Genomic DNA, 25,906 nt, shown 5'->3' on the forward strand with positions numbered 1-25,906 from the left:
ACGGTACGAACCACGATATGGACCACGATGAAGACTTCCAAATTTACTAAGATAAGGACCATGACAAAAAAAAACAAATACTATGAAGACCATAACAAGGCTAACAAGTGGAACGATAAAGACCATTACAATGGCAACAAGGACCATGGAGAAAACAACAGGGACAACTCTAACGGCTGCGATAAAGACAAGGATCACGATAACGATCACGTAACATGGACCATGATAAGCACCACGACAGCTATAACGATAAGGACACGACATGGAGAATGGTAAGTATCACGATAAGGATCATGTCAAGAACCATGAAAGAATCACGAAAGACTAAGGAAAGGATCGCGATAAGGACTGCGTCAAGATAACAAGGACCACGACAAGGACAAAGCAAAGACAAGGATCACGGTAAGGATGACGATATGGGCCACGAAAAGGACTTTGATAGGGATCGCTATAAGGACCACGACAATGATCACAAGGAGGGCCACAACAAGTACAAAGACAAGGATAACGATAAAGGCAAAGACAAGAACCACGATGAGGGTCATGACATGCGCCACGACGAGCACCACGAGAATGAACATGGAAGGGACCATGACATTGGGCCATGATAAAGATTGCGATAAGAACTATAAAATTGGCAAGGACGACTATAAGACCAGACAATAACAAAGACAGGGATCACAATAAAGATGCCAACATAGAACACGACAAACACCACGAGAATGGTCACGATAGGAACCACGACATGAGCCACTATAAGGATCACAAGAACCATGGTAGAGACCAAGACCACGATAAGGACAATGACAAAGATTTTTTTTTATTTTAGTAGGTTATTTTACGACGCTTTATCAACATCTTTGGTTATTTAGCGTCTGAATGAGATGAAGGTGATAATGCCGGTGAAATGAGTCCGGGGTCCAGCACCGAAAGTTACCCAGCATTTGCTCATATTGGGTTGAGGGAAAACCCGGAAAAAACCTCAACCAGGTAACTTGCCCCTACCGGGAATCGAACCTGGGCCACCTGGTTTCGCGGCCAGACGCGCTGACCGTTACTCCACAGGTATGGACCAATGACAAAGACATCTAATACCTAATAAGAACCATGACAATAGCAGCAGGGAAGACGATAAGGACTATTACAATGCCAACAAGTCCCACGATGAAGACAACAAAGATCACGATAAGGGACATTTCAAAAAAGAACCACGACAAAAAATAAAGACCGTGACAAAAAGGACCAATATAAGAAACGCTACATGGACAAAGACAAAGGCCACGATAGTAATTACGAAATGGATCACTATAGCGACAAAGTTCATGATAAGGATCACGACATGAACCACGATAAGGACCAAGACCACTATAAGAATCATACCAAATACAACAAATACCACGATAAGTATCATGATAAAGGCAACGAGAACGATAAGGGTCATCGCAGTGACAAGGATCTTGGTAAGGAACACAACAATGACCACGATAAGAAACATGACAAAGACAAGAGTGTTCATGATAAGGACCGTGGCAAAGACAACAAGGATCATTATAAGATCTACGACAACGATCACGATAAGGACAATGACATGGATCACGATAAGGATCACAAGTACCAAGATACGGATCATGACAAGGACATCGACAAGGACCGTGATTCACGTCGTGATACTTAGGCCTATCATGTTTCTTGTCGTTGACCTTGTCGTAGTCCTTATCATGGTCTTTATTGTCTTTGTCAGGGCCCTTATGCTGATCCTTGTTGTCTTTGTCGTGGTCCTTACTGTGATCCTTGTCTTTGTCATGGTCCTTATCGCGACGATTGTCTTTATTGTGGTCCTTATCATGGTCCTTATTTTCTTTGTCAGGGTCGTTATCGTGACCTTGTTCATTATGTGATCCTTATTGTGGTTCATTTCGTGGTACTTATCGTGATCTTTATTGTTTTGCTTGTCGCAGCTCATGTTGTGATCCTTGTCGTCATCCTCGACTTTGTCTTTGTCGTGGTCCTTGTTTTTGTCATGCTCTTACAATTGTCAATTCAGATAAAAATGTTTCTCCCCATTGACAAGTGACTATTGTTTCACATGTTAGATAATGTCGTCCTCAAAGCGGGGTCTTAAGATGCCGTACGACACCCTGACCGTTCACAGATTTACTCAGGATATTTTCTACCAAGCGCCAAGTAACTAATTTTGAGGTAAGTTATAGCATAGAAGAGGAGGCAAGACTTGTCCTGTGACCTTGTCATGTGCCGTGGCTATATCACCTGTTATGCCCCAGGACTTAACACGCCCTGTGCACGATTTCTGGTTAGGTATTAAATTCGAGACAATCCAGGAAAAATGTCAGCAGAATACATCGCCTTAAGCAGAAACGCAATGCAATCCCAGCTTGCGAAGTAGATGCCTAGCCAGCATTATGAAGTTAAGTCGCGCGTGCGGTTGATCACCGACTACGATAGAAGTATTCTTACGCCACGAATCACAGCTGGACTAATCACATTGGTCTAGTGGAATAAAGCATGCATTTTAATTGGTTAAATTAAAACACGCATTGTTTGAACTCTTTTCTTGCGCGTAGTCTCATTAAAGCGACTTATTACTGTATTACACTAAATCGAACTAATTGTAACAGATTTTTGATTAAGACAACATCCTCAAGCATGTATAAGCAAAAAGGAAAGCCCAACTCAACTGTTGGATAGCGTGAGGACGTCTCCGTTGGGAAGCCGGGGAGAAAACATAAAAAGCAAGCGTTCGGTTGGGAGATGTGGGCAGTCATAGTCAGAGTCTTGGTGAAGAATAAGTCGAAGGAAATACACATCGTGATGGCGTCAGCTCCGACAAGAAATATACCATGTGAGTAATTCATTATGTAAATTTGTATATATTTAATAAATCAAGTATATTTACGTTCATAATTAATTCAGTCTAGAACCTAAGTTCAGTAACCATGTGGTTTTCCTATATTATCCTGAGAGCCTTTTCCATTATACAGTACGTATAATGGTGGTGTCAGAAATCCAGATACATGTGAGCGGGAGTCGAACGCAGTAGTCATCCACCTAAGTTGTCGGGCACATCACCATTGGGAAGGTAGATGAACTTTCGTGTCAGTAGATTCGTATAATATTAACCATCATGAAACAATCTGATACCTCATTCTTTCCCCTGACACACAGTTCATAATATGCAATATCTCGCCTCCTCATCTATATATACTACAAAAATTTGTACAATTGTAATCTTACAAAATTGTGACTCACTCCACATCTTAAAGCTTCAGTGCTAATGTAAGCTCTATGGAATATAGTAAATGAAATGAAATGAAAAGAAGAACTTGATTTAAAGCCTTCTCGAGGAGGGGAAGTTAGCATCTCACGCGCATGTTTCCCTCTTGGGACTATTATAACGTCTTTGCTTGGGACGTGTTCCTAAATGGCACGGCCTATAATATTCTTTGTCAGTATTTTGTATGCTATCCTGCCTGCGGTGAGACTAAAAGCTGGATAAATGTCTGTCTCTCCATCTTGTATCGGTGGCTGATACGGTTAATATTTAAATGTAGTTATTTAAAATCAATTTCTTAATGCTTGTTGTTAAATCATTTTACATATTCCAATTTCATTGCAATTGTTAGTTTTTAATATATATGAATTTACACTGTATATATGTGTGTATGTATAATATATAAATGGTGTAAATGAATTCATTAGATTAACGGTTATAATATTATAATTTGTAATTTTGTATTGTCTGTGATCATTAACACTTAATCTCAGGACTCTGTAAAACTCCATTTCAACCTTATTCAGACAGAAAAAACCGTTGGTGTATACTAAGAATCGAACTCACTTTCTTTTGCACAATACGCAGAAGACGTAGCATCTGAGCTATTGACACGACACGAAAGTTTTCATTTTTGCGCGGAGTGTCGATGTAGTCATGAAGGTTCAAATGTCGATTTAACTACACGATTTATCTATATATTTGTCTGTTATTACGTCATATTACCATATTCTTTTTGCAGTTTTTGAAGAGAATTTCGAAACGATACCAACAAGGAACCAAATAGTCTGAATTTAAGTAACTCAAATATTCGTTATCTTGTGTATCAGTACTCTGGTCTCTGATCATGCGCAGTGTCTTATATCTGAGACAAGAATATTCTATCGTCTCATTCATTTTTTGGGGAACTGTATATCGCACACTGAATTAATTTAGCCTAACTCTAGTTACTCTAGCAGTAACGCGAGCAACGTGAACAAGAGTAGTGCAAGTACGAGACGGCAATAATTAGGGCTTTACTTTACTTTACGTCTATAGAGCAATCCAGCTTAAGAAAAAAGCATTGGTCTTGGCTAATACACTGTTGCAGCAAGATGCTCCGTTAGAAGAAAGAGTGAGATACAGAATTTCTATCTCACTCTCTTCCTAATACGTACAGCAGCCGTGGCGAAAATATGACTCACGAGCACATTGTGACTCGCAATGTTAGCTGTACATTTCTCTTACCTCCTGCCTTCCCCAACCCCCACCCTCTCACTCACTGGAATCAAACCCCTTTCCATTTGCTTATTTGTCTCTGACCTGCGTGTGGCGTATCGTCCACTGTTTCTCTCGAACCAATGTACCTACAAAAACTAAAGTTTCAAGGAAGATGGGAGGACGCATTTTTTGCTGCCAATGTGATGAGGATGTTAAATGTATGATTTGTTCACAAGTATTACGAGGAAAAGGTTGTATAATATAAAACAGCATTATACTACATGTCACTATGAAACATTAAAAGGTGAAGTATTATTATTATTATTATTATTATTATTATTATTATTATTATTATTATTATCTCTGTACGTCGATCCTTTTCCAGCAGATGTACGAATAATGCGGTTAGATCTTCAATTTAATTAAACTCGCAGATTTACAATGTGATGTTAAATGAAAGCTAGATGTCAGGACTTGACAAATGTTGAACTTTTCAAATCTTTGCCAAAAAATAAATATCCGAAGCTTCGTTCATTCGCTTGCTCTGTTAAAGCCATGTTCGCTACAACTTACGTTTCTGAAAAATTATTTTCAACAACGAAAATAGTAAAAACCAAATTTAGATCACGACTGACAGACAAATACCTTCGTGATCAACTACGACCGGCAGTAAGTGACATAATTCCTGATTTTGAAACTCTGTCGCAGAGACATTCTGAAGACAATTAATAGGTTTTGATAATGTGTCTTATGTTTTTTTGTTCATTTCTTTCTTCGTTACACGTACTAAACATTAGTTTGTAACCTTATACAGTATAAAACTATATTTAAGTGCTTGACGTAAGGAAAATGAAATCCGTTAATAAGTTAGAAAATCGCTTCACTTCCCCTTCGGTTTATCAAGTTTATCAAGTTTTATTACCATTTAGTAGCCGTGTAGTATTCAATGAGGTGGGCGAGACCTCATACAAAATTAATATGTGATTTATCAAGTTTATCGCACAAGATAGGTACGTTGAATCCGTTGAAATGATAAAACAAAAATTTTAATGCCATAATGATGTGTGAAAAACATTGTATATTATATTTTATATATTATAACTGGACTTCGGACATTTAGGCCATTAACCGACTTTTAGACACCTCGACTAGGCTTCATAATGATCGAAAGTAGATATTGAAATATAGTTTCAGGCACCTAAAGTTACTGCAATCACAAATAATAATACCAGTAATAATAATAATAATAATAATAATAATAATAATAATAATTCATTTGTTCATACTGTTCTGCCCAAGTGCAAGTCTTTCACTGCAAACCCAGCGATCTCCAGCTGTACCTATTTTCTCCCTTCCTCTTTGTCTCTGCATATGATCCATATATCTAAATGTCGTCTATCATCTGATATCTTCTTCCGCCCGAACTCTTCTCCCGTTCACCATTCCCTCCGGGGCATCTTTCAGAAGGCAGTTTCTTCTCAACCAGTGACCCAGCCAATTCCTTTTCGTCTTTCTGATCAGTTTCAGCATCATTCTTTTTTCATCCACTCTTTCCAACACAGCTTCGTTTCTTAATCTGTCTGTTCATTTCACACGCTCCATTCATCTCCATTTCCACATTTCAAATGCTTCTATTCGCTCCTCTTCACTTCGTCGTAATGTCCATACTTCTGTCCTCATAAAATGCTACACTCCACACAAAGCAGTTTACTAGTTCTTTCTCCAGAGGTCCGTAGAAGATGCTCCTTTTTCTATTAAAAGCTTCGTTTGTCATTGCTATTCTCCTTTTGACTTCTTGACAGCAGTTCATGTTACTGTTTATAGTGCACTCCAAGTATTTGAATAATAATAATAATAATAATAATAATAATAATAATAATAATAATAATAATAATAATAATAATGGTACTTGGCACATAACTGGCCTTTATAGAACAGGAGGGGTAACATTAGTAGCAAAAGAACTAGCTAGATATAGAATAGACTTCGTGGGAGTACAAGAGGTTAGGTTAGATGGGAATGGCATATCAAAAATAGGAGATTACTTGTATTGTGGGGAAGAAAACAATAATCACCAATTAGGAACAGGATTCTTTGTTCATAAAAGAATAAAATCAACAGTAAAAAAGGCCAAATTTATCAGTGACAGGTTATAGTAGTTAGTACTTAAGGGTAGAAGGTGCGATATGGTAGTTATAAATGCTCACGCTCCTACAGAAGAGAAAGATGACCATATAAAGAATAGATTCTATGAGGAATTGGAATACACTTTTGATCAGCTATCTAGATACCACAAGAAAGTTTTATTGGGGGATTTCAACGCTAAAGTAGGAAGGGAGGATATATTTAAACCGATTATTGTAAAAGAGAGCCTACACGTAAATAGTAATAACAATGGAGTTAGATCAGTCAACTTTGCGACATCAAAAAATTTAATTGTCAAAACTACATCTACCCATAAGGATATACATAAATATACTTAGACTTCCCTAGATGGATTGACACACAACCAAATAGATAACATCTTGATAGATAAACGGAGAATTACTAGTATAGTAGATATTCGAACGTTTAGGGGGGCAGACTGTAATTTTGACCATTATTTGGTAATTGGAGAATTTAGAGGAAGACTACCAGTAGCCAAGCGAGTAGAGCAACAAGTTAATATTAGTAAATTCAATATTCTGAAAGGACGAGGAAACTAAAAACATTATCAGACGAAATTTCAATTAGACTTGCCGCATTAGGATGTTCCGACGGAGTTGGGGAAGAATTAGATGTTAATAGCGTGTGGTAAAATATCATGGATAGTATCAAAACTGCAGCTGAGCAGAGCATAGGTTATTATGAAACTAAGAAGAAGAAACCGTGGTTTGATGAAGATTGATCCATGGTAGCAGAAAGAAGGAAACAAGCAAAAATTGAAATTCTTACAGGATCCAGTTGAGGAGAATAGAGATAATTATTTCAATGAAAAACGGGAAACAAGTCGTACACTTAGGAATAAAAAAGAGAGTACTTGAAGAAAAAACTGAATGAGGTAGAAACAAATAGTAAGAATAAAGACATTCGAGATTTATATAAAGGTATAAAGGAATTCAAGAACGGATATCAGGCAAGAGTAAACGTGATCAAGGATGAGAATGATGACTTTCCTCCAGATTCCCATTCAATGATGGACAGATGACAAAACAATTTTAGACAACTACAGTACTAAATGTACAGTTTCCCTGGAAAAGGATGAGACGATTGAATATTCCTAAGTCTCAGATGTAAGACACTGCGCATGATCGGAGACCAGAGCACTGATACACAAGATAACGAATATTGAGTTAATTAAATTCAGGCTATTTGGTTTGTTACTAGCATCGTTTCGAAATTCACTTCAAAAACTGCAAAAAATATGATAATATTACGTAAATAAAAGATAAATATATACATAAATCGTGTAGTTAAATCGAAAATGGACCTTCATGACTAGATCGACACTCCGCACAGAAAGGAAAACTTTCATGTCGTTTCAATAGCTCAGACGGTAAGATTTCTGTGTGTTGTGTAGAAGAGTGCGAGTTCGATTCTTAGTCTACACAACGATTTTTTTTTGTCTAAATAAAGTTGAAATAGCTAAGTAACGTTGAAATAGAGTTTTACAAAGTCCTGAGATTAAGTGTTAATGATCGCAAACAATACAAAATTACAAGTTATAATATTATAAACGTTAATCTAATGAATGCATTTATACACACATATACAATGTAAATGCATATATATTAAAAACTAACAATTACAGTAAAATGATATTTAAATATATATATATATATATATATATATATATATATATATATATATATATATAATAGACAAACTTTTACAAAGGTTTAGAGTCCTTAGGCTATGTCATTTGTTGAGTAATTATTACAATATTTTATTAATAGCTTTCCCATATGTGTAAGAAATGCACTCGCACAAAACAATTTTTGTTAAAAGTATGGCTTTGGATTATTTTATTCTCACACCTTCAGTTAATTTTAACTATTTTATCTACGTGTTTACAATAGTGTTTAATTTAATGTGCATTCAATTTTATTCATGTTATGATTGAATGAAAAGCACTGTTGCAGTTATTGACTAATTACATATATTAATACTAATTATTAAATGCATCTGTTAAGTAACCAATTGCAGTATCTTTTGCAAAATCTTGAATGTTTAAGTTGTCAATAATATTTCTGTACTATACACTATAATACGTTAAAAGAATTTGCAATAGATTTGGGATCCTCTACTTTATAATCATTGGTTTTAATGAAAAAATATTTGCTTTCTTAGGATATCTACAAGTTTAAATTTAATAATATTCCGAATAGGTTTAATTGCATTATCTGAATTTTGTACTTTTCTATTCAAATATATTCTATTTCCCTCTTTCATAATTTTTTATAAATTACACTGTACTTCTTGCAGTATTTAAGAACATGAGGATCATTACATTGCAACTCATTACATATAGATTCTTCTTTTTAATACATGAGATTTAGAAGTCCCTGCGTTATCTACATGTTTTTACTTTTGAATTTTTTCACAACATTGAGTGGAGAACATCCACTGAAGTGATTATGATATTAAGTGAAAAATTCAATACATTTACTCTTAATATCAGTAGTACCAGTATCATATATGTTTTTCCAAGATTCATTTTGTAGACATAAATGTAAATAATCACTAGATACAGCATTTACGATCCTTTCTTAGTTTTTCAATTAATATTTTGAAATTGTTCAGTGGCATTGGAAACACTTAGGATTTGTTTATCATGTTCAGATAAGCCATTGATTATAGGTTCTGTCGAATAGGAATTCAGTCTAATTCTGTTGTACAAAACATTTATCAATGGCTATGCTACTTCAGCTTAGATTTAATTCGATTAGTTTCGCAACAATTGGACTTCCTGTTATATCCTGTCATTTAGATATTTAATTTAGGGTTGATTTATTAACTTTTACTATGCAGGATGCCTGTTATTTCAATAATTCTATATCACGTTAAATAGTCATTGTCTACACAAAAGTATTATCGCCATCCCTCATTTCTCATCGTAATGGCGAACTGACGTGACATGAGACAGCGAGTTATAGCTCTAGTTGAGGCTGGATATGGGGTTAGATCTGCTGGCCGTTTCGTCGGTGTTCCTGGAAGTACAGCCGCGAGGTGGGTTCATCGTTACCAAAATTTAGGGGATGTCGAAAATCGTCCTATTCCTGGACGTCCGCGGATTTCTTCATTGGAAGAGGATGCTCTCTTATTCGATACAGTTCGACAGGACCCCTTTCTGACTGCTAACGAAATAAGAGCAGCATCTAACTTTCCTGGCTCTTCACAGACTGTGATCAACAGGTTGAGGAACCCCGGTATTGGGAGCCGGAGGGCTGCGCAAATGGAAATATTGGGGGAAGCACAAGCTATCGACCGTCTTGCCTTCGCTACCAATCGAGTGGATTTCGATTAGAGAAATGTAATTTTCTCCGACGAAACAACCATCTCGAGTGATTACGAAGGTTCTGTCCGTGTCTATCGTGAGGATGGTCTCCGACATGACCAGCTCTATGTGCACCGACGTGAAAGATCGGGGCGCTTTAGCATATCGTGTTGGGGGTGGATGTCTTACGATGTACCTGGCGTTATAGAACGCATCGATGGCCGGTTTAATGCGGGAACTTACGAGCACATTCTGGAAAATATATTCCTTCCCTCCACCCGAGAACGTTTTCCCGAAGGAACATTGCTGTTCCAGCAGGATAACCATCCCGTGCACTATGCTGCAAGCATTCAAAGATGGTTTCAAAGGAGATCCGAGATCGAAATCATTAATTGGCCTCCGAAGTCACCTGATTTGAATGTCATCGAAAATTTATGGGCGGAATTGAAAAAGAGAAGGATAGCCACCTATGCCCACCGACGCCCTCGAAATCGAGACGAATTGTGGGATCAAGTTGTTGACACCTGGGTAGATCTCGCCGGGTATCAGAACCTATTCCACAATCTCGTGACATCCAAGTCGGATCGACTTAGAGCTGTAATAGAAGCTGATGGCATGTGGACAAGATTTTAAGTTAACAGGTCTCTTTTTGTTTCTTATGATTTTTGTTTGAGGAAGAATACTCTTAACTTCCAAGTAAGATTTATTTTTTTGACGAGGTTCAGCCCACTTGTAAGACCCAGAAATTGGACATAAATTATTCCATATTTTTCGACAAATTAGACAGTCGAGGAACTCTGAACAAATTAATTACACCTCAATAAAAAAAAGTTTTACCCGGGATCGAACACGAGACGTTTCGGTTATACAGTTGAACCGACACGCTACTATATGAGCTACCGAGACAAGACAGTGACAGCAGCAGTCCAGAATGTAGATCCCTTAGCAGGCATTTACCATTCGGTACAGTGAAGCAATGATATTTTGTGACTCGAGCTATGTTGTGAAATCCTGGCCTTGAATGGCTGTCTTTTTCGTGATCCTTATTCTGGTCCTTGTCCTTGATGTGGTCCTTGTAACAATTCTTGTACTATTTGTCATGGCATGTATCGTTACGTCGATATCAAGTGAACAGCGCTGCAGAACTTTAACTTCCGACGACCAAGAATCGTCTCATTCTTTTTAAGGGTAACTGTACATTTAACGGCAAAAAGAATGGGCCGACTCTTGGTCGATAGAAATGCTAAGTTCTGTCGCGCTTTCACTCGTGTAAACGAACTGTACTTCAAAACACTGCTGTGGTGTCTCTTCATTGAAAGTCGTCCGTCTACAATGTAAATAACCTCACTAGCTGTGTGTGGTTCAGTTGTATGATGTCTGACATCTGTAGCAGAGGTTGTGAATTCGCTTCCCAGTACGGTAAAATAATATATTTTTTATTTTAGTTTTTAATTAATTTATTAGTTTAAATGTGAAATGGCATTTGCTCATAAACTTCGTTATGCCTGCCTTGTAAATATATATTATTGCCCATAACTTTTGCGGTATATTAATAGGCGGGACCTGGCCTGTATAAACAAAAATACTTGTTTCACTTCCTAAAAAAACCGGACGCATATCAAACATAAATAAATAATTAAATAACCAAAAAACAAAATAATTTGTTAATAGATTAACAAAAAAAGACATGTGATGGGGACTAGTATCTCGTCCACAAACCACCTACGTCAACAAGTGCCCTCATTCTGCGCGGCGTGGAGTCCACAAGATTATGCAACATGTTAAATTCATTGCCACCTCTTCCCACGCATCTAGAACTTTGTCCCACAATTCGTCAGCTGTCCGAACGGGTGGTTGTTCTGCCCAATTAGAGCGTAGGATCCGTTTGACTTTAGCCCACAAGTGTGCAATCGGATTAATATCTGGCGATTTTGGCGAACAGTCGACCGCCACCTCGTAAACCATCTTTGAATCCGGTTGATGGTGTGTACCAGGTGATTATCCTGCTGGAAGAAAAGTGTTCCTTCTGGATATCGTTCTCGGGCGGAAGGAATCATTACATTTGTCTATATGTGTTGGTAAACTTCTGCCGTAAACTGACCGTGGATGCGTTCCAGAAGTTCTGCCTCATCGTATGACATCCACCCCCAACACGCGACGCTCACGCGACCTGACCTGTTAAGTCGTCTCACGAAGCGTTCATCGTATCGGTGGCCATCCATACGATAAACTAGGCCAGGACTATCGTTGCCACTGGAGACAATTACCTCGTCGGAGAAAATGACATTTCTCCAATCGAAGTCCTGTCGGAGAGTAACATACGCTAGAAGGTCCACGGCATGCTCCATCGTCAAATTTTATCTTCTCACAGCTCGACGATATCGTATGATACGCTCTGTAAAACGTCTCACGGTGTGTGAGAAACCTGGAAATTTGGACGCCATCTTGAGTTGAAAGGCAGTTCTAAAGGGTAAGTTCTCAACTTCTCTCAATAACATGGCGTCATCTTCCCTATGCGCGGCCGACCAGGAATGGGACGATTTACAACTTCATCATTCTCAATAAGAAATTTAGCCCACCCCTTAACAGTTGACAATGGGACTTCAATTTCTCTGGCCGCCATCAATGCAGAATAACCTACGAGAACCAGGGCCTTGTTGACGGAGTTGTCTCTCTGCCATCTTCAAGCGTAATGACGGAACAGAACGTTTTATTAACAGACAGGAGTATATTGCTTGACAGAGGGAGGGAGAATTATTATTTATTAGAGTTTGGGCATCTTTTAGGAGATATCGCGACATAAATATAGCTTTGCGAGACATTTATGTCAAATTTGTAATTTAAAAAAAAAGGAAGATTGTAGGAAATTCGAATCTTGAGCTATTTCTTTTAACTCACTCAAGAGGCCAATGCCGTAACGACTTACGCTACTGAGACTGGTAATACACTTTCGGTATAATACGTTCTTTTCCTGTTCATATTCGCTTCGGTTGACTTTGAATTTATCAATGTTATTATTATTATTATTATTATTATTATTATTATTATTATTATTATTATTATTATTATTTTACTCTTCAGAGGCCCTGATGTATTTAGAATTAACTCTCTATTCGATTTTATAACATATTTTAGACTCTTGAACAAAATGCAGCAAATTGAAAAGGTTTAATTATGTGTTATCTGGTGAACTACGGCTTTCACAAGACTAGCATGCGCAATGTTATGTGTCTGGAACTTGAGAAATTGTCGGCGGCCCATTCTTTTTGCCGTTAAGTGTACATAGGCCAAATGGAAATCATCGGGCCGAAATTGAAATACAAATTGATGAGCCATTTCAACCCGAACCCACACTTTCTGAAGTCGAAATTGCAATAGAAAATCTTTAAAAGTACAAGTTTCCAGGTATCGACCAAATTCCTGCAGAATTAATACAAGAGGGTCGAAACGCATTATCTAACGAAATTTAAAAGCTTGTACTTGCTATTTGCGAATAGGAAATTGTACCAGAACAATGGAAGGAGCCCATAATTGTACCTATTTTTAAGAAGGGAGAAAAGACCAACTGTATTAACTTTCGAGGAATATCACTTTTATTGACGTCGTACAAAATTTTGTCCAATATTCTTTTGAGAAGATTAACTCCATATGTAGATGAAATTATTGGGGATCATCAGTGCGGTTTTAGGGGTAATAGATCGATTATTAATCAGATTTCTTGTATTCAACAAATAATGTAGAAAAAATGGGAGTATAAGGGTACAATACATCAGTTATTCATAGATTTCAAGAAGGCATATGACTCGGTTAAGAGAAAAGTTTTATAGAATATTATTATTGAATTTGGTATTCTGAAGAAACTAGTTCGATTAATTAAAATGTGTCTCAGTGAAACTTACAGCAGAGTCCGTATAGGCCAACTTCTATCTGATGCTTTTCCAAATCACTACGAGCTAAAGCAAGGAGATGCACCATCACCTTTACTTTTCAACTTCGGTCTAGAATACGCCACTGGGAAAGCTCATGATAACAGAGCGGGTTTGGAATTGAACGGGTTACATCAGCTTCTTGTCTATGCGGATGACCTGAATATGTTAGGAGAAAATCGACGAACGATTAGGGAAAAGACGGAAATTTTACTTGAAGCAACTAAAGCGATAGGTTTGGAAGTGATCCCCGAAAAGACACAGTATATGAACACTACGTACTGAGTTTTGCACGAATGAACATTACATAATTATAACTATAATATTATGCTACTTATATAGACATAGCCTAAGTACTGAGTTTTGCACAAATGGACATTACATAACTATAACTATAATATTATGCTACTTATATAGACATAGCCTAAGTACTGAGTTTTGCACAAATGGACATTACATAACTATAACTATAATATTATGCTACTTATATAGACATAGCCTAAGTACTGAGTTTTGCACAAATGGACATTACATAACTATAACTGTAATATTATGCTACTTATATAGACATAGCCTAAGTACTGAGTTTTGCACAAATGGACATTACATAACTATAACTATAATATTATGCTACTTATATAGACATAGCCTAAGTACTGAGTTTTGCACAAATGGACATTACATAACTATAACTGTAATATTATGCTACTTATATAGACATAGCCTAAGTACTGAGTTTTGCACAAATGGACATTACATAACTATAACTATAATATTATGCTACTTTTATAGACATAGCCTAAGTACTGAGTTTTGCACAAATGGACATTACATAACTATAACTGTAATATTATGCTACTTATATAGACATAGCCTAAGTACTGAGTTTTGCACAAATGGACATTACATAACTATAACTATAATATTATGCTACTTATATAGACATAGCCTAAGTACTGAGTTTTGCACAAATGGACATTACATAACTATAACCGTAATATTATGCTACTTATATAGACATAGCCTACGTACTGAGTTTTGCACAAATGGACATTACATAACTATAACTGTAATATTATGCTACTTACATAGACATAGCCTAAGTACTGAGTTTTGCACAAATGGACATTACATAACTATAACTATAATATTATGCTACTTATATAGACATAGCCTAAGTACTGAGTTTTGCACAAATGGACATTACATAACTATAACTATAATATTATGCTACTTATATAGACATAGCCTAAGTACTGAGTTTTGCACAAATGGACATTACATAACTATAACTGTAATATTATGCTACTTATATAGACATAGCCTAAGTACTGAGTTTTGCACAAATGGACATTACATAACTATAACTGTAATATTATGCTACTTATATAGACATAGCCTAAGTACTGAGTTTTGCACAAATGGACATTACATAACTATAACTATAATATTATGCTACTTATATAGACATAGCCTAAGTACTGAGTTTTGCACAAATGGACATTACATAACTATAACTGTAATATTATGCTACTTATATAGACATAGCCTAAGTACTGAGTTTTGCACAAATGGACATTACATAACTATAACTATAATATTATGCTACTTATATAGACATAGCCTAAGTACTGAGTTTTGCACAAATGGACATTACATAACTATAACTATAATATTATGCTACTTATATAGACATAGCCTACGTACTGAGTTTTGCACAAATGGACATTACATAACTATAACTATAATATTATGCTACTTATATAGACATAGCCTAAGTACTGAGTTTTGCACAAATGGACATTACATAACTATAACTATAATATTATGCTACTTGTATAGACATAGCCTAGGTACTGAGTTTTGCACATATGAATATTACATAACTATAACTATAATATTATGCTACTTATATAGGCATAGCCTACGTACTGAGTTTTGCACAAATGGACATTAAATAACTATAACTGTAATACTATGCTATTTAAAACTGATATTAATATTGAGAGTGTATTGCTTGTGAAATAACCAGAAGCACTGTGAAATCTAGCCGTTGATGATGAAGTTGTAAATTTGTAGGCGTATTATAATTTATATAAGTTATCCGCTTTTATGTGCAATAATTAGTGATGGAGGATGCTCTGTCTTGCTGCCTCACTCAGTAGCGGCTCGTCCCTGAAAAAGTAGGTGAAGCACAAAATTGTTGCAAGGTTTTCAAAGCCCATGCAGACTAGTTGCATTGATAATCGGAACTCTATGTAACTAAAGTAATTCTCTCCCATAAATTCCCACGATCTTCAATAGTGAAAGCGATTTCACTGTGCAAATCGTAAATAGTTGCCGTGGAATAACTTTCGTTAAGTTTCTACAGTATGTGTAGCCTACTCCAAGAAGACGTTATTGGCATGTTCGCAGCCCTGAAGGAATGGAGGATGAACTTAGTATACAAAAGATAGGTAAACAATAAGCATATCTAAATTTACATATACCGGTAAGTGCATTGATAGCTGGCAGAAATAAATACAATGAAATCATGAATAATTTCGAGGGAAAAAGTTCCAGGGCCGGGTATCCTGCTTGCTTAAATACAAAGCATAACATGTATTGTATATATTCAATATATTGCACTAACAATAGCCTGGCATTTTCTTTCAGAATATTCCCAATAGTGTTCATATTCTTCTGTAAATGTTTGAACTGCAGCACGCACTTTAAATGTTCCGCCTAATTTTCATGTTTTTGTAGAGCACGACTAACATTATTTTAGAAAATCACTGAATCCAGTTTCATTCCACACATTTTTTTTAACTCCAAGTAGTAGGCATGACTAACAAAATAGTATTTCAATGTAGCGGCTCCCACACAACCTCTCACTGATGCTTGCAGTACCATGAAGTCTTAAAATTAAGTTCGTATGGTTTACCAGCTTGTGAGTTTAACATTTTACAGTTTATGTCTAGAAACATTAGGTAGCGATTAAACGAGGTTTGACTTAATGTATACGCTGTGTCATTTTCACATTGCAACATGATGATACAAAAGCTTATATAGTAGGTCCTAACACACTTATTAGAAATTCAGCCGACTTCGAGTAGGCAGGCTACACAGCCATTTAATTCTTGTATTTGACGTGCATCATTCACCATAAATTCATCCTTAGACATTGAAATGAACAAAATAATCCAGTCGCTTATGAGAAATGTTATACTTAAGAGCATGCGGAAAAACCACTTTTTTGTTTCCCGAATTGCTGGAAATTTGTATTTTAGTGAAAATCATGAAACCGATGTTGGCAACATAACAATAATTTTCCCTTATACTTCATATAAACACAAACATGAAATACCAAGTAAGTCAGTGTATTGAAATAGGCCACGACGCCTTTCTCTTTGTCAAGCCATAGTCTCATCAAAGAGATCTGGGCTCGATTTTCTGCGATTTGAGACCGATGCGCTTTTATTTACTCATATCAGAGTGAAGCTGCATTATACGTAAAATGCAATGTTAAAGAAAACATTGATCTGCCATATAACCTCTTCTCCTCGGTACAGAGGACATGCACTTACCCGAAACTTGTGTGGCTCGTTTGGCTGGTGTCGGATGACATCAAGGGGTGCGACTCGCTGCCAGAGTCATAGTCTGAATAGTTATGGGGCTTCCAACCCCGGTACTTCTGGCCGGCTCTGTCGAACATCTTCTGACGGACTGGCGGGGCATCCGTCCCTGGACCCATCTTATAATCCGCATGGCAGTGGGCCAAACGGTTTGATTGACTGATACTGAGAAAAACTCACCGATAAGAAATACGAAATATTTTTAAGAGAATATCTCACAAAGATAGTTATTTATAGGCCTGCTCTAGCCATGTTTCATAATAAAGTCTTCAGATCGTTACAACTTATGAATGCCAGTGCCATCGCCGTCCTCTTGTCAACTGGGCAAAGGGCGATTTCGCAAATGTTTTAAATCTGCAGTTTTACTAATTTTCAACGACAATGAAAGAATGTATCATGTAAGCCATATATTAAATTGGATTAGAAAAGTGTGATTATGTTCGTAGCCTATTCCAGAACTTGGTAATTGTTACAATTTCACATCTCAAAATAAATAAAGACTGTTTTACGAATTCCAAGGATATTTTCAGTTTCATGCTTACACTTACTACTGAACTAGAAATTTTATAACCATATTACATTCGAATGGGTTTATAAGCAATACAAAGACATTTACATAATAATTGAAATACAAATAAAACTAAATGTTCGACTATTCCAGTTTGTCTGGAACTGCTTTTGATATGTTGCCTATTGTCACCTGGAATGAAATGAACAAGTGAATCACACTTCCAAAATAAATAATATTTTTGATTATCCACTCATTAAAGCGACTGAAGCACTTTCTTCCTGGCAAACTAAAATTAATACTTGTATAAACACTCGTGATGCCACACTTCGACAACTGAGATGTTATATTAAGTAACCTAAATGCAACTTTGAGCAGCAGGCTACAACGTGTGCATAATGCGTGCGTCCGTTACATTTTTAATATTCGTAAGTATGATCATGTTTCCCCGTCTTTCCAAACTCTATCTTGGTTAAAGCTAAGGGATCGACGAGTCCTGCATTCTCTTATTCTCTTATTTCAAATTCTGCGTACGGCTAACCCAATCTACTTGGCTTCTCGTTTTTTTTTAAATTTAATTTAATTTCTTTTTTATTTTTCCGCATATCATCAGCTAAGTACCAGGTCTCGTGATAACAATTTACTCATTATACCTCACCACAAAACATATTTATATTCTTCATCCTATACAGTTTCAGTGGCTAGAAATTGGAACTCGCTTCCGAGTGATGTAAGGGTTGTTGGACAATAACTTCATTTAAGTCAAAATTACATAAATTCTTGCTTAACAGATTAATTACTAATTAATATTTGTTCCTTATAATGAAACTAACGTCTGTCCATTCTCATTATTACCATTGATTTCTCTAAATCGAATACAAAAACCTTTTAAGGAAAAACCTCACTACATTAATATTATTATAATTATATCAATATATTTTAGATTTATATTTTGCTCCCTATAACATAGTTATAGTAACCTTCTATTAAATTAATTATCATCATTTAACCAACTATCTATTTCAACTTAATTATAATTCTTTACATATTGCTTATAGGCTGAATTGAATTACATTAGCTCATGCATTAAATTATTACTTTTTCTTCAACGTTTTATCTCAGATCAAATCTGCAGTGCCTGGGAAAATTGACATAAGTCAGTGCACGTTTTCCGTCATTAACTGTTCTGTTAAGAAGATTATAATACAGATTTAAGTTTATGTGCAGCACAAGTTTCCCGTCATTAATTATTCTGTTAAGAAGATTATAATACAGATTTAAGATTATGTGCAGCACACGTTTTCCATCATTGACTGTTCTGTTAAGAAGATTATAATACAGATTTAAGATTATGTGCAGCACACGTTTTCCGTCATTGACTGTTCTGTTGAGAAGATTATAATACAGATTTAAGATTATGTGCAGCACACGTTTTCCGTCATTAACTGTTCTGTTGAGAAGATTATAATACAGATTTAAGATTATGTGCAGCACACGTTTTCCGTCATTAACTGTTCTGTTGAGAAGATTATAATACAGATTTAAGATTATGTGCAGCACACGTTTTCCGTCATTAACTGTTCTGTTGAGATTATAATACAGATTTAAGATTATGTGCAGCACACGTTTTCCGTCATTAACTGTTGAGAAGATTATAATACAGATTTAAGATTATGTGCAGCACACGTTTTCCGTCATTAACTGTTCTGTTAAGAAGATTACAACAGAGATTTAAGATTATGTGCAGCACATCTTTTCCGTCACTAACTCTTGAGAAGATTATAATACAGATTTAAGATTATGTGCAGCACACGTTTTCCGTCATTAATTGTTCTGTTGAGAAGATTATAATACAGATTTAAAATTATGTGCAGCACACGTTTTCCGTCATTAACTGTTCTGTTAAGAAGATTAAAATACAGATTTAAGATTATGTGCAGCACACCTTTTCCGTCATTAACTGTTGAGAAGATTATAATACAGATTTAGGATTATGTGCAGCACACGTTTTCCGTCATTAACTGTTGAGAAGATTATAAAACAGATTTAAGATTATGTGCAGCACACGTTTTCCGTCATTAACTGTTGAGAAGATTATAATACAGATTTAAGATTATGTGCAGCACATCTTTTCCTTCATTAACTGTTGAGAAGATTATAATACAGATTTAAGATTATGTGCAGCACACGTTTTCCGTCATTAACTGTTGAGAAGATTATAAAACAGATTTAAGATTATGTGCAGCACACGTTTTCCGTCATTAACTGTTGAGAAGATTATAATACAGATTTAAGATTATGTGCAGCACACCTTTTCCGTCATTAACTGTTGATAAGATTATAATACAGATTTAAGATTATGTGCAGCACACGTTTTCCGTCATTAACTGTTGAGAAGATTATAATACAGATTTAAGATTATGTGCAGCACACGTTTTCCGCCATTAACTGTTCTGTTGAGAAGATTATAATAGAGATTTAAGATTATGAGCAGCACACGTTTTCCGCCATTAACTGTTGAGAAGATTATAATACAGATTTAAGATTATGTGCAGCACACGTTTTTCGTCATTAACTGTTGTGTTGAGAAGATTATAATACAGATTTAAGATTATGTGCAGCACACGTTTTCCGTCATTAACTGTTCTGTTGAGAAGATTATAATACAGATTTAAGATTATGAGCAGCGCACGTTTTCCGTCATTAACTGTTCTGTTGAGAAGATTATAATACAGATTTAAGATTATGTGCAGCACACGGTTTCCGTCAGTAACTCTTCTGTTAAGAAGATTATAATAGCCTACAGATTTAAGATTATGTGCAACACACGTTTTCCGTCATTGACTGTTCTGTTGAGAAGATTATAATACAGATTTAAGATTATGTGCAGCACACGTTTTCCGTCATTAACTGTTCTGTTGAGAAGATTATAATAGAGTTTTAAGATTATGAGCGGCACACGTTTTCCGCCATTAACTGTTGAGAAGATTATAATACAGATTTAAGATTATGTGCAGCACACGTTTTCCGTCATTAACTGTTCTGTTGAGAAGATTATAATACAGATTTAAGATTATGAGCAGCGCACGTTTTCCGTCAGTAACTCTTCTGTTAAGAAGATTATAATAGCCTACAGATTTAAGATTATGTGCAGCACACGTTTTCCGTCATTGACTGTTCTGTTGAGAAGATTATAATACAGATTTAAGATTATGTGCAGCACACGTTTTTCGTCATTAACTGTTCTGTTAAGAAGATTATAATAGCCTACAGATTTAATATTATGTGCAGCACATTTTTTTCATGATTAACTTCACACTATAATCAAACAAGGACTTAAGTTACATATCTAATAGCCTACATTAGTTGTTTTGCTGACAGTTAAATTTTGTGTGCTTTATATAATAAACGCATTCAATATTGTACGTGTTTTAACAGTGTGAAATCTTAGTATCAACTGCACCACCCCTATTTATCTGTTAAATTCCTCAGCGGGGATGTTTGGCAAGAAAGCGGAAGGTTATTCCACCAATTAGCTGTTACCCCATTATTCGTAAATGAAATATATGGTAATTTTAGAGGTGTAACGATATTTTAGCAAATGAATTCGCTCTAGTTCCATGATTTAAACGAAACTAATTAATTCTCAGCCCTCGAAAAAAAACATAAATTGTTGATGGAACAGCCCTCATATGTTCAGTGCTTTTTTCTTACGTGGAATTCTATAGTAACAAGTTGTATGTTTAAAAGTGGCCATCTGCGATTGTTAAATTATGAAATCTTAAGTTATTAGTATTATTAAGTTCGAATGCGAAAAGGATTAAGTGAGACTGAAAAACAGAAAACAATCAAAACTTAAAATAACTAGAAAAGAATGAAAAAGAGCTTAGGTAGTAAGAGACGTAAAATCGAGTTGCAAAATGAAACTGAAATATTCTTTAAAACCGATGTGAGTGTATCTTCAGTGTTGTGTGGTACGACTACTAAACTAACAATAAATAGTATGATAGTGAAATTGAAATTAATGGCAATATCTATCAGCACTCATGTAATGAAATTAATGACTGTGATGAGTGTGGAAATGAGACCTAAATAAAATTTATTAGTGATGATCCAGCATTCTGGGCAATAAACGAAGCAACTAGAGACTATTTCATCAGTCAAGAAGTGAGACATCTAGAAGATTTCCAATCCAAAAAAAAAAAAAGCAGGACTGTATTCGTTGAAGGTACTGTAGCTATAGTAGGCCTACTACATTATTGATATTTAAAGTTGTATTTAATTATATTTCTTGTGTATCATTTCCTCTTTTTTACTAATTAATTCCATTTGAATATTGATTATTCAATTCTCTCTTCGTTTAGACTAAATTTTCGTGTATCGTTATATATGTAGAGGGCGGCATTCTTTTAGTTGTTCGTGGCGGCAAAAATTATAAATACGGTACAGTCCTGCTTAAGGCACTGAATTGTATCGGGACCAGGATTTTTTTTTTTTTTTTTTTTGAAAAAATTCATGGAACTCAGCCGTTTCGAAACTTCGAATAATAAATTATACTAAACTTGTATACGAATCATCTGTTACCAGACGTGAAAGTGTTAATACTAGTCTTTCATGAATAGGTATTGCTTCTCGCCAGTCATTGTTTTTCTTGCAATTTTTTTTGCCTATTTTGCATAGTAGATTAACATTTCAAAGTCTGTTCCTCAAATTCGACAGAAGCCCTAAAACTATCAATTGAATTTAACGTAAATCATTAAACAAGTCAATGCCTCTATTCCATACCGATCGTGACTTTCGCATAGTGACTTTTGTCACCATCGCCTTTTATTTTCCAACTTCATTTTTGTTAGGCTGCCTATAACAACTGCTGCACTTGCTATAATAAATTTTCCTCTGCCATTATTGCGGATAACCAGCTAACGCGAATGTTTTCTGACCATTTGTTGGTTATTTGTATGTTGCTTCAAACAACGGAGATTCGCTTCGTCATTCGTTCGCTACGTGTGTACGCACCTTTACTATTGATATGACAAAATAATAGATCACGCATTAATTAACTTAATAATGTACAAGGAACTGATATGATATTGTATTGTACAGTATTTATTTACATTCCATGGTATTCATAGGCTACATTGCTTCACAGCTAGGATAATTATGGAATATAGATAAATATCCGAATGATGGCGTTACTACACTTATCCACTATCAATTGTGTTACTATACGTATATTAAAGCGATTCTTTACACTTCTTCCTTTAGGATTCTATTAATCTTATTGAGGTAAGTTAAATTGCCACATTTTTATTAAAATAGTTTTTCATACTTGCAATGTAATGTGCGAACACACGTGACGTCATAGAGGCCTATTACGTCATCAAACTTATTGATCGAGGAAATAGCGACTCTCCCTTGGATTCTATCAAAAATTGTAGTGAATGAATTGATATTTGATGTATATTTACTTTACGAAATCTTTCATGATCTTCACGAACTTTTTTGTTCATATTGAAATATCTTGAAGCAACAGTATTTGTAAAAGCGTAATGTAGTCCAATTCTAAATTTCAGTTTGCTTAGATAATGCAAATGTTGGAAGAAATTCCTTATTTTACTCCTCTTTTGCGTCAAATTATAAAAATAAATATTTCATTATTAAATGTGAAGCACAGGAACGCCATTTCATAATTTCAATTAAGAAACACGCCAAACGAATTATCTTTGCACCAAAAAATGGATGCTCCCTGGACCAAATTATCATCGTATTTTATAATTGTTTGAATGCAACAGAAGTCAGAAGTCTTGCTAAACATGTTAATGCTAAAGCACTACGAAATGCCACTGAACGAATATTTCACACTTTTATCACTGCCAATGTTGCACTATAAACCAATTTTCGGCAATCTAATGTAAAAGACTGCCTACAAATATTTGGAAAGTTTAAGAGAAAATACACAAATTCAATCTTCTGACACGATTTTTTATTTTTAAATTAAGTAATTTGCTGGGAGACATCGTTAGTTATAGGCCACTCTTACACTAAACCTGGAGTAATTTAAGCTTATTAATCAAATAATATGATTCTACTTAGGCCTACTGTTTTTCTTATATGCTCACCTGTATGTAATTTCTATTTTATACATATTTCATTGTTATTTTCCATCCGAAGATCATTAAGAACGCTGAATATTACTTAATATCTCCTATCTTTCTTCAAATAGTGTTTATATGTTATGTCTTTCGATTTATTTAAAACATACATATAAATATGTGAATAAAACATATTCAAACAGTTTTTAAGAATAATTATAGTACAACGCAAATTGTCAATTACAACAACATATTTGACTAATCATAAACTTATTTAAATATATATTAGGTTAATTCAAAAATACGTCAGCATACATAGGTCTATATGTACATTTTTAATACACAGTAATAAAAGTAAATAGGTATATTGTATTCAAATAGTTTGTGCATGTATAATGCCTTCAGTATAATACAACTAGCACAAAATAGCAACCATATTGAATCATACAATATACATCCATATCCAAAATTATTTACTTTTTATTACTTTGTTTACATTTTGCGAATATACAAAATAAACTTTAATTCAATTTTGAAATTAAATTAAACAATTGAGTAAGGAACAAACTAGAAATTAGCAACAAAACTAAAGGATGCGAAAAACTGTCTACAGCTCTACACGAAATAAAATATTTCTTCCATCGATTTAGATTGTGGAAAGGTCCCCATAACACTTATAGCGTTCCCTCGTTGAATGGCAATACTAATTCTTTGGCGGAGGAAAGCCGTAGAGCGAGAGTCACCGTTAAGTGCATTCATCCGTCTGTTTCCGTGAAGTGCAGACGTGTTCATCATCATCAAGCATCATCCATTATTCACCTAAGTTAATAATTTGTTAGTCACCTCAGGGTGCGTTACTTCGGTACTACGAACACAATAGAATTGAATTTGAAGTAACTTAATTACGAAAACGAATGTAAAACGCGAATATACATTCAACGTTTTGACAAGATTACTACTTGAAAACGAACTTTTTTCAAACGACACACTGCGACGCAGAGGTTCGACCGGATTGGTTAGCAGTAGCGTCATTAAATAAAAACGCAGTGAAGTGAAGTGACCGTTAAGTGCTGATAAATACTTGCCGATATCAGAAGTTAACAACTTCGCCTCGGAACACCATGGGCCCATAGATTCTACGGCGAATAATTTTCATTTGTTTTCATAAGTTAACAATGATGCACATTGGGAGCAACATATGAGAAATTATTTTCCTACACAATCCACGCTATATTCACGTAGTTTTGAAATGATTAATCGAAGATGGTTTGTTTATTGTTTGTTACACGCACATTTGTATGTAATTTCTATTCCATACGTTTTTTTTCTATCCCAAGATCGTTAAGAATGGTGAATAATATTCATGCTTGTTTTCTGTATTTCTTAAAATAATGTTATGTGGCATGTTAGTTTTTATTTGTCGTTATTTACGTAAAAATGATGCGCCAAAAAATAAAAAATAATAATAATTTCGTACTCACTCCACAGCCTATATATTCACATTTGTTTTTCAGTGATTTATTAAAGAATGTACCGGTATTTAAAAGACTAATAATTTAGAAACATGTTACATAAATCATCCTTGTGCCAAAAGAGAATGCTCCCTGGACCAAAATATCGTATTTTGCAGTGGTCGTCAGTACTCTTTGAAATGGGTAATAATATAATATAATTACGTTGTACGTAGCAAGCGGGGGTATCGGGGCTGCAAGCCCCGATGATGATCCGACGTGTAGCACATGATGTAAAAAGCGGGGTATCGGGGCTACAAGCCCCGATGATGACCCGACGTGTAGCACAT

The 25,906-nt window shown here is 35.3% G+C and overlaps 1 protein-coding gene across 6 annotated transcripts in view; it reads right to left on the minus strand.

Moving 5' to 3' along the window:
• LOC138707365 (sodium-coupled neutral amino acid transporter 9 homolog) overlaps positions 1-17,639 on the minus strand; it is a 135,732-nt gene extending 118,093 nt beyond the window's left edge. For all 6 annotated transcript variants that reach the window (XM_069836663.1, XM_069836661.1, XM_069836660.1 and 3 more), the window contains exon 1: positions 17,458-17,639. In XM_069836663.1, coding sequence (XP_069692764.1) covers positions 17,458-17,624 — 167 coding nt within the window. In that variant the 5' untranslated portion in view covers positions 17,625-17,639. The remainder of the gene's footprint in view (positions 1-17,457) is intronic.
• Between the last annotated feature and the right edge of the window lie 8,267 nt (positions 17,640-25,906).

The sequence above is a fragment of the Periplaneta americana genome, chromosome 10 (assembly GCF_040183065.1).
Source record: "Periplaneta americana isolate PAMFEO1 chromosome 10, P.americana_PAMFEO1_priV1, whole genome shotgun sequence".
Classification (NCBI taxonomy): domain Eukaryota; kingdom Metazoa; phylum Arthropoda; class Insecta; order Blattodea; family Blattidae; genus Periplaneta; species Periplaneta americana.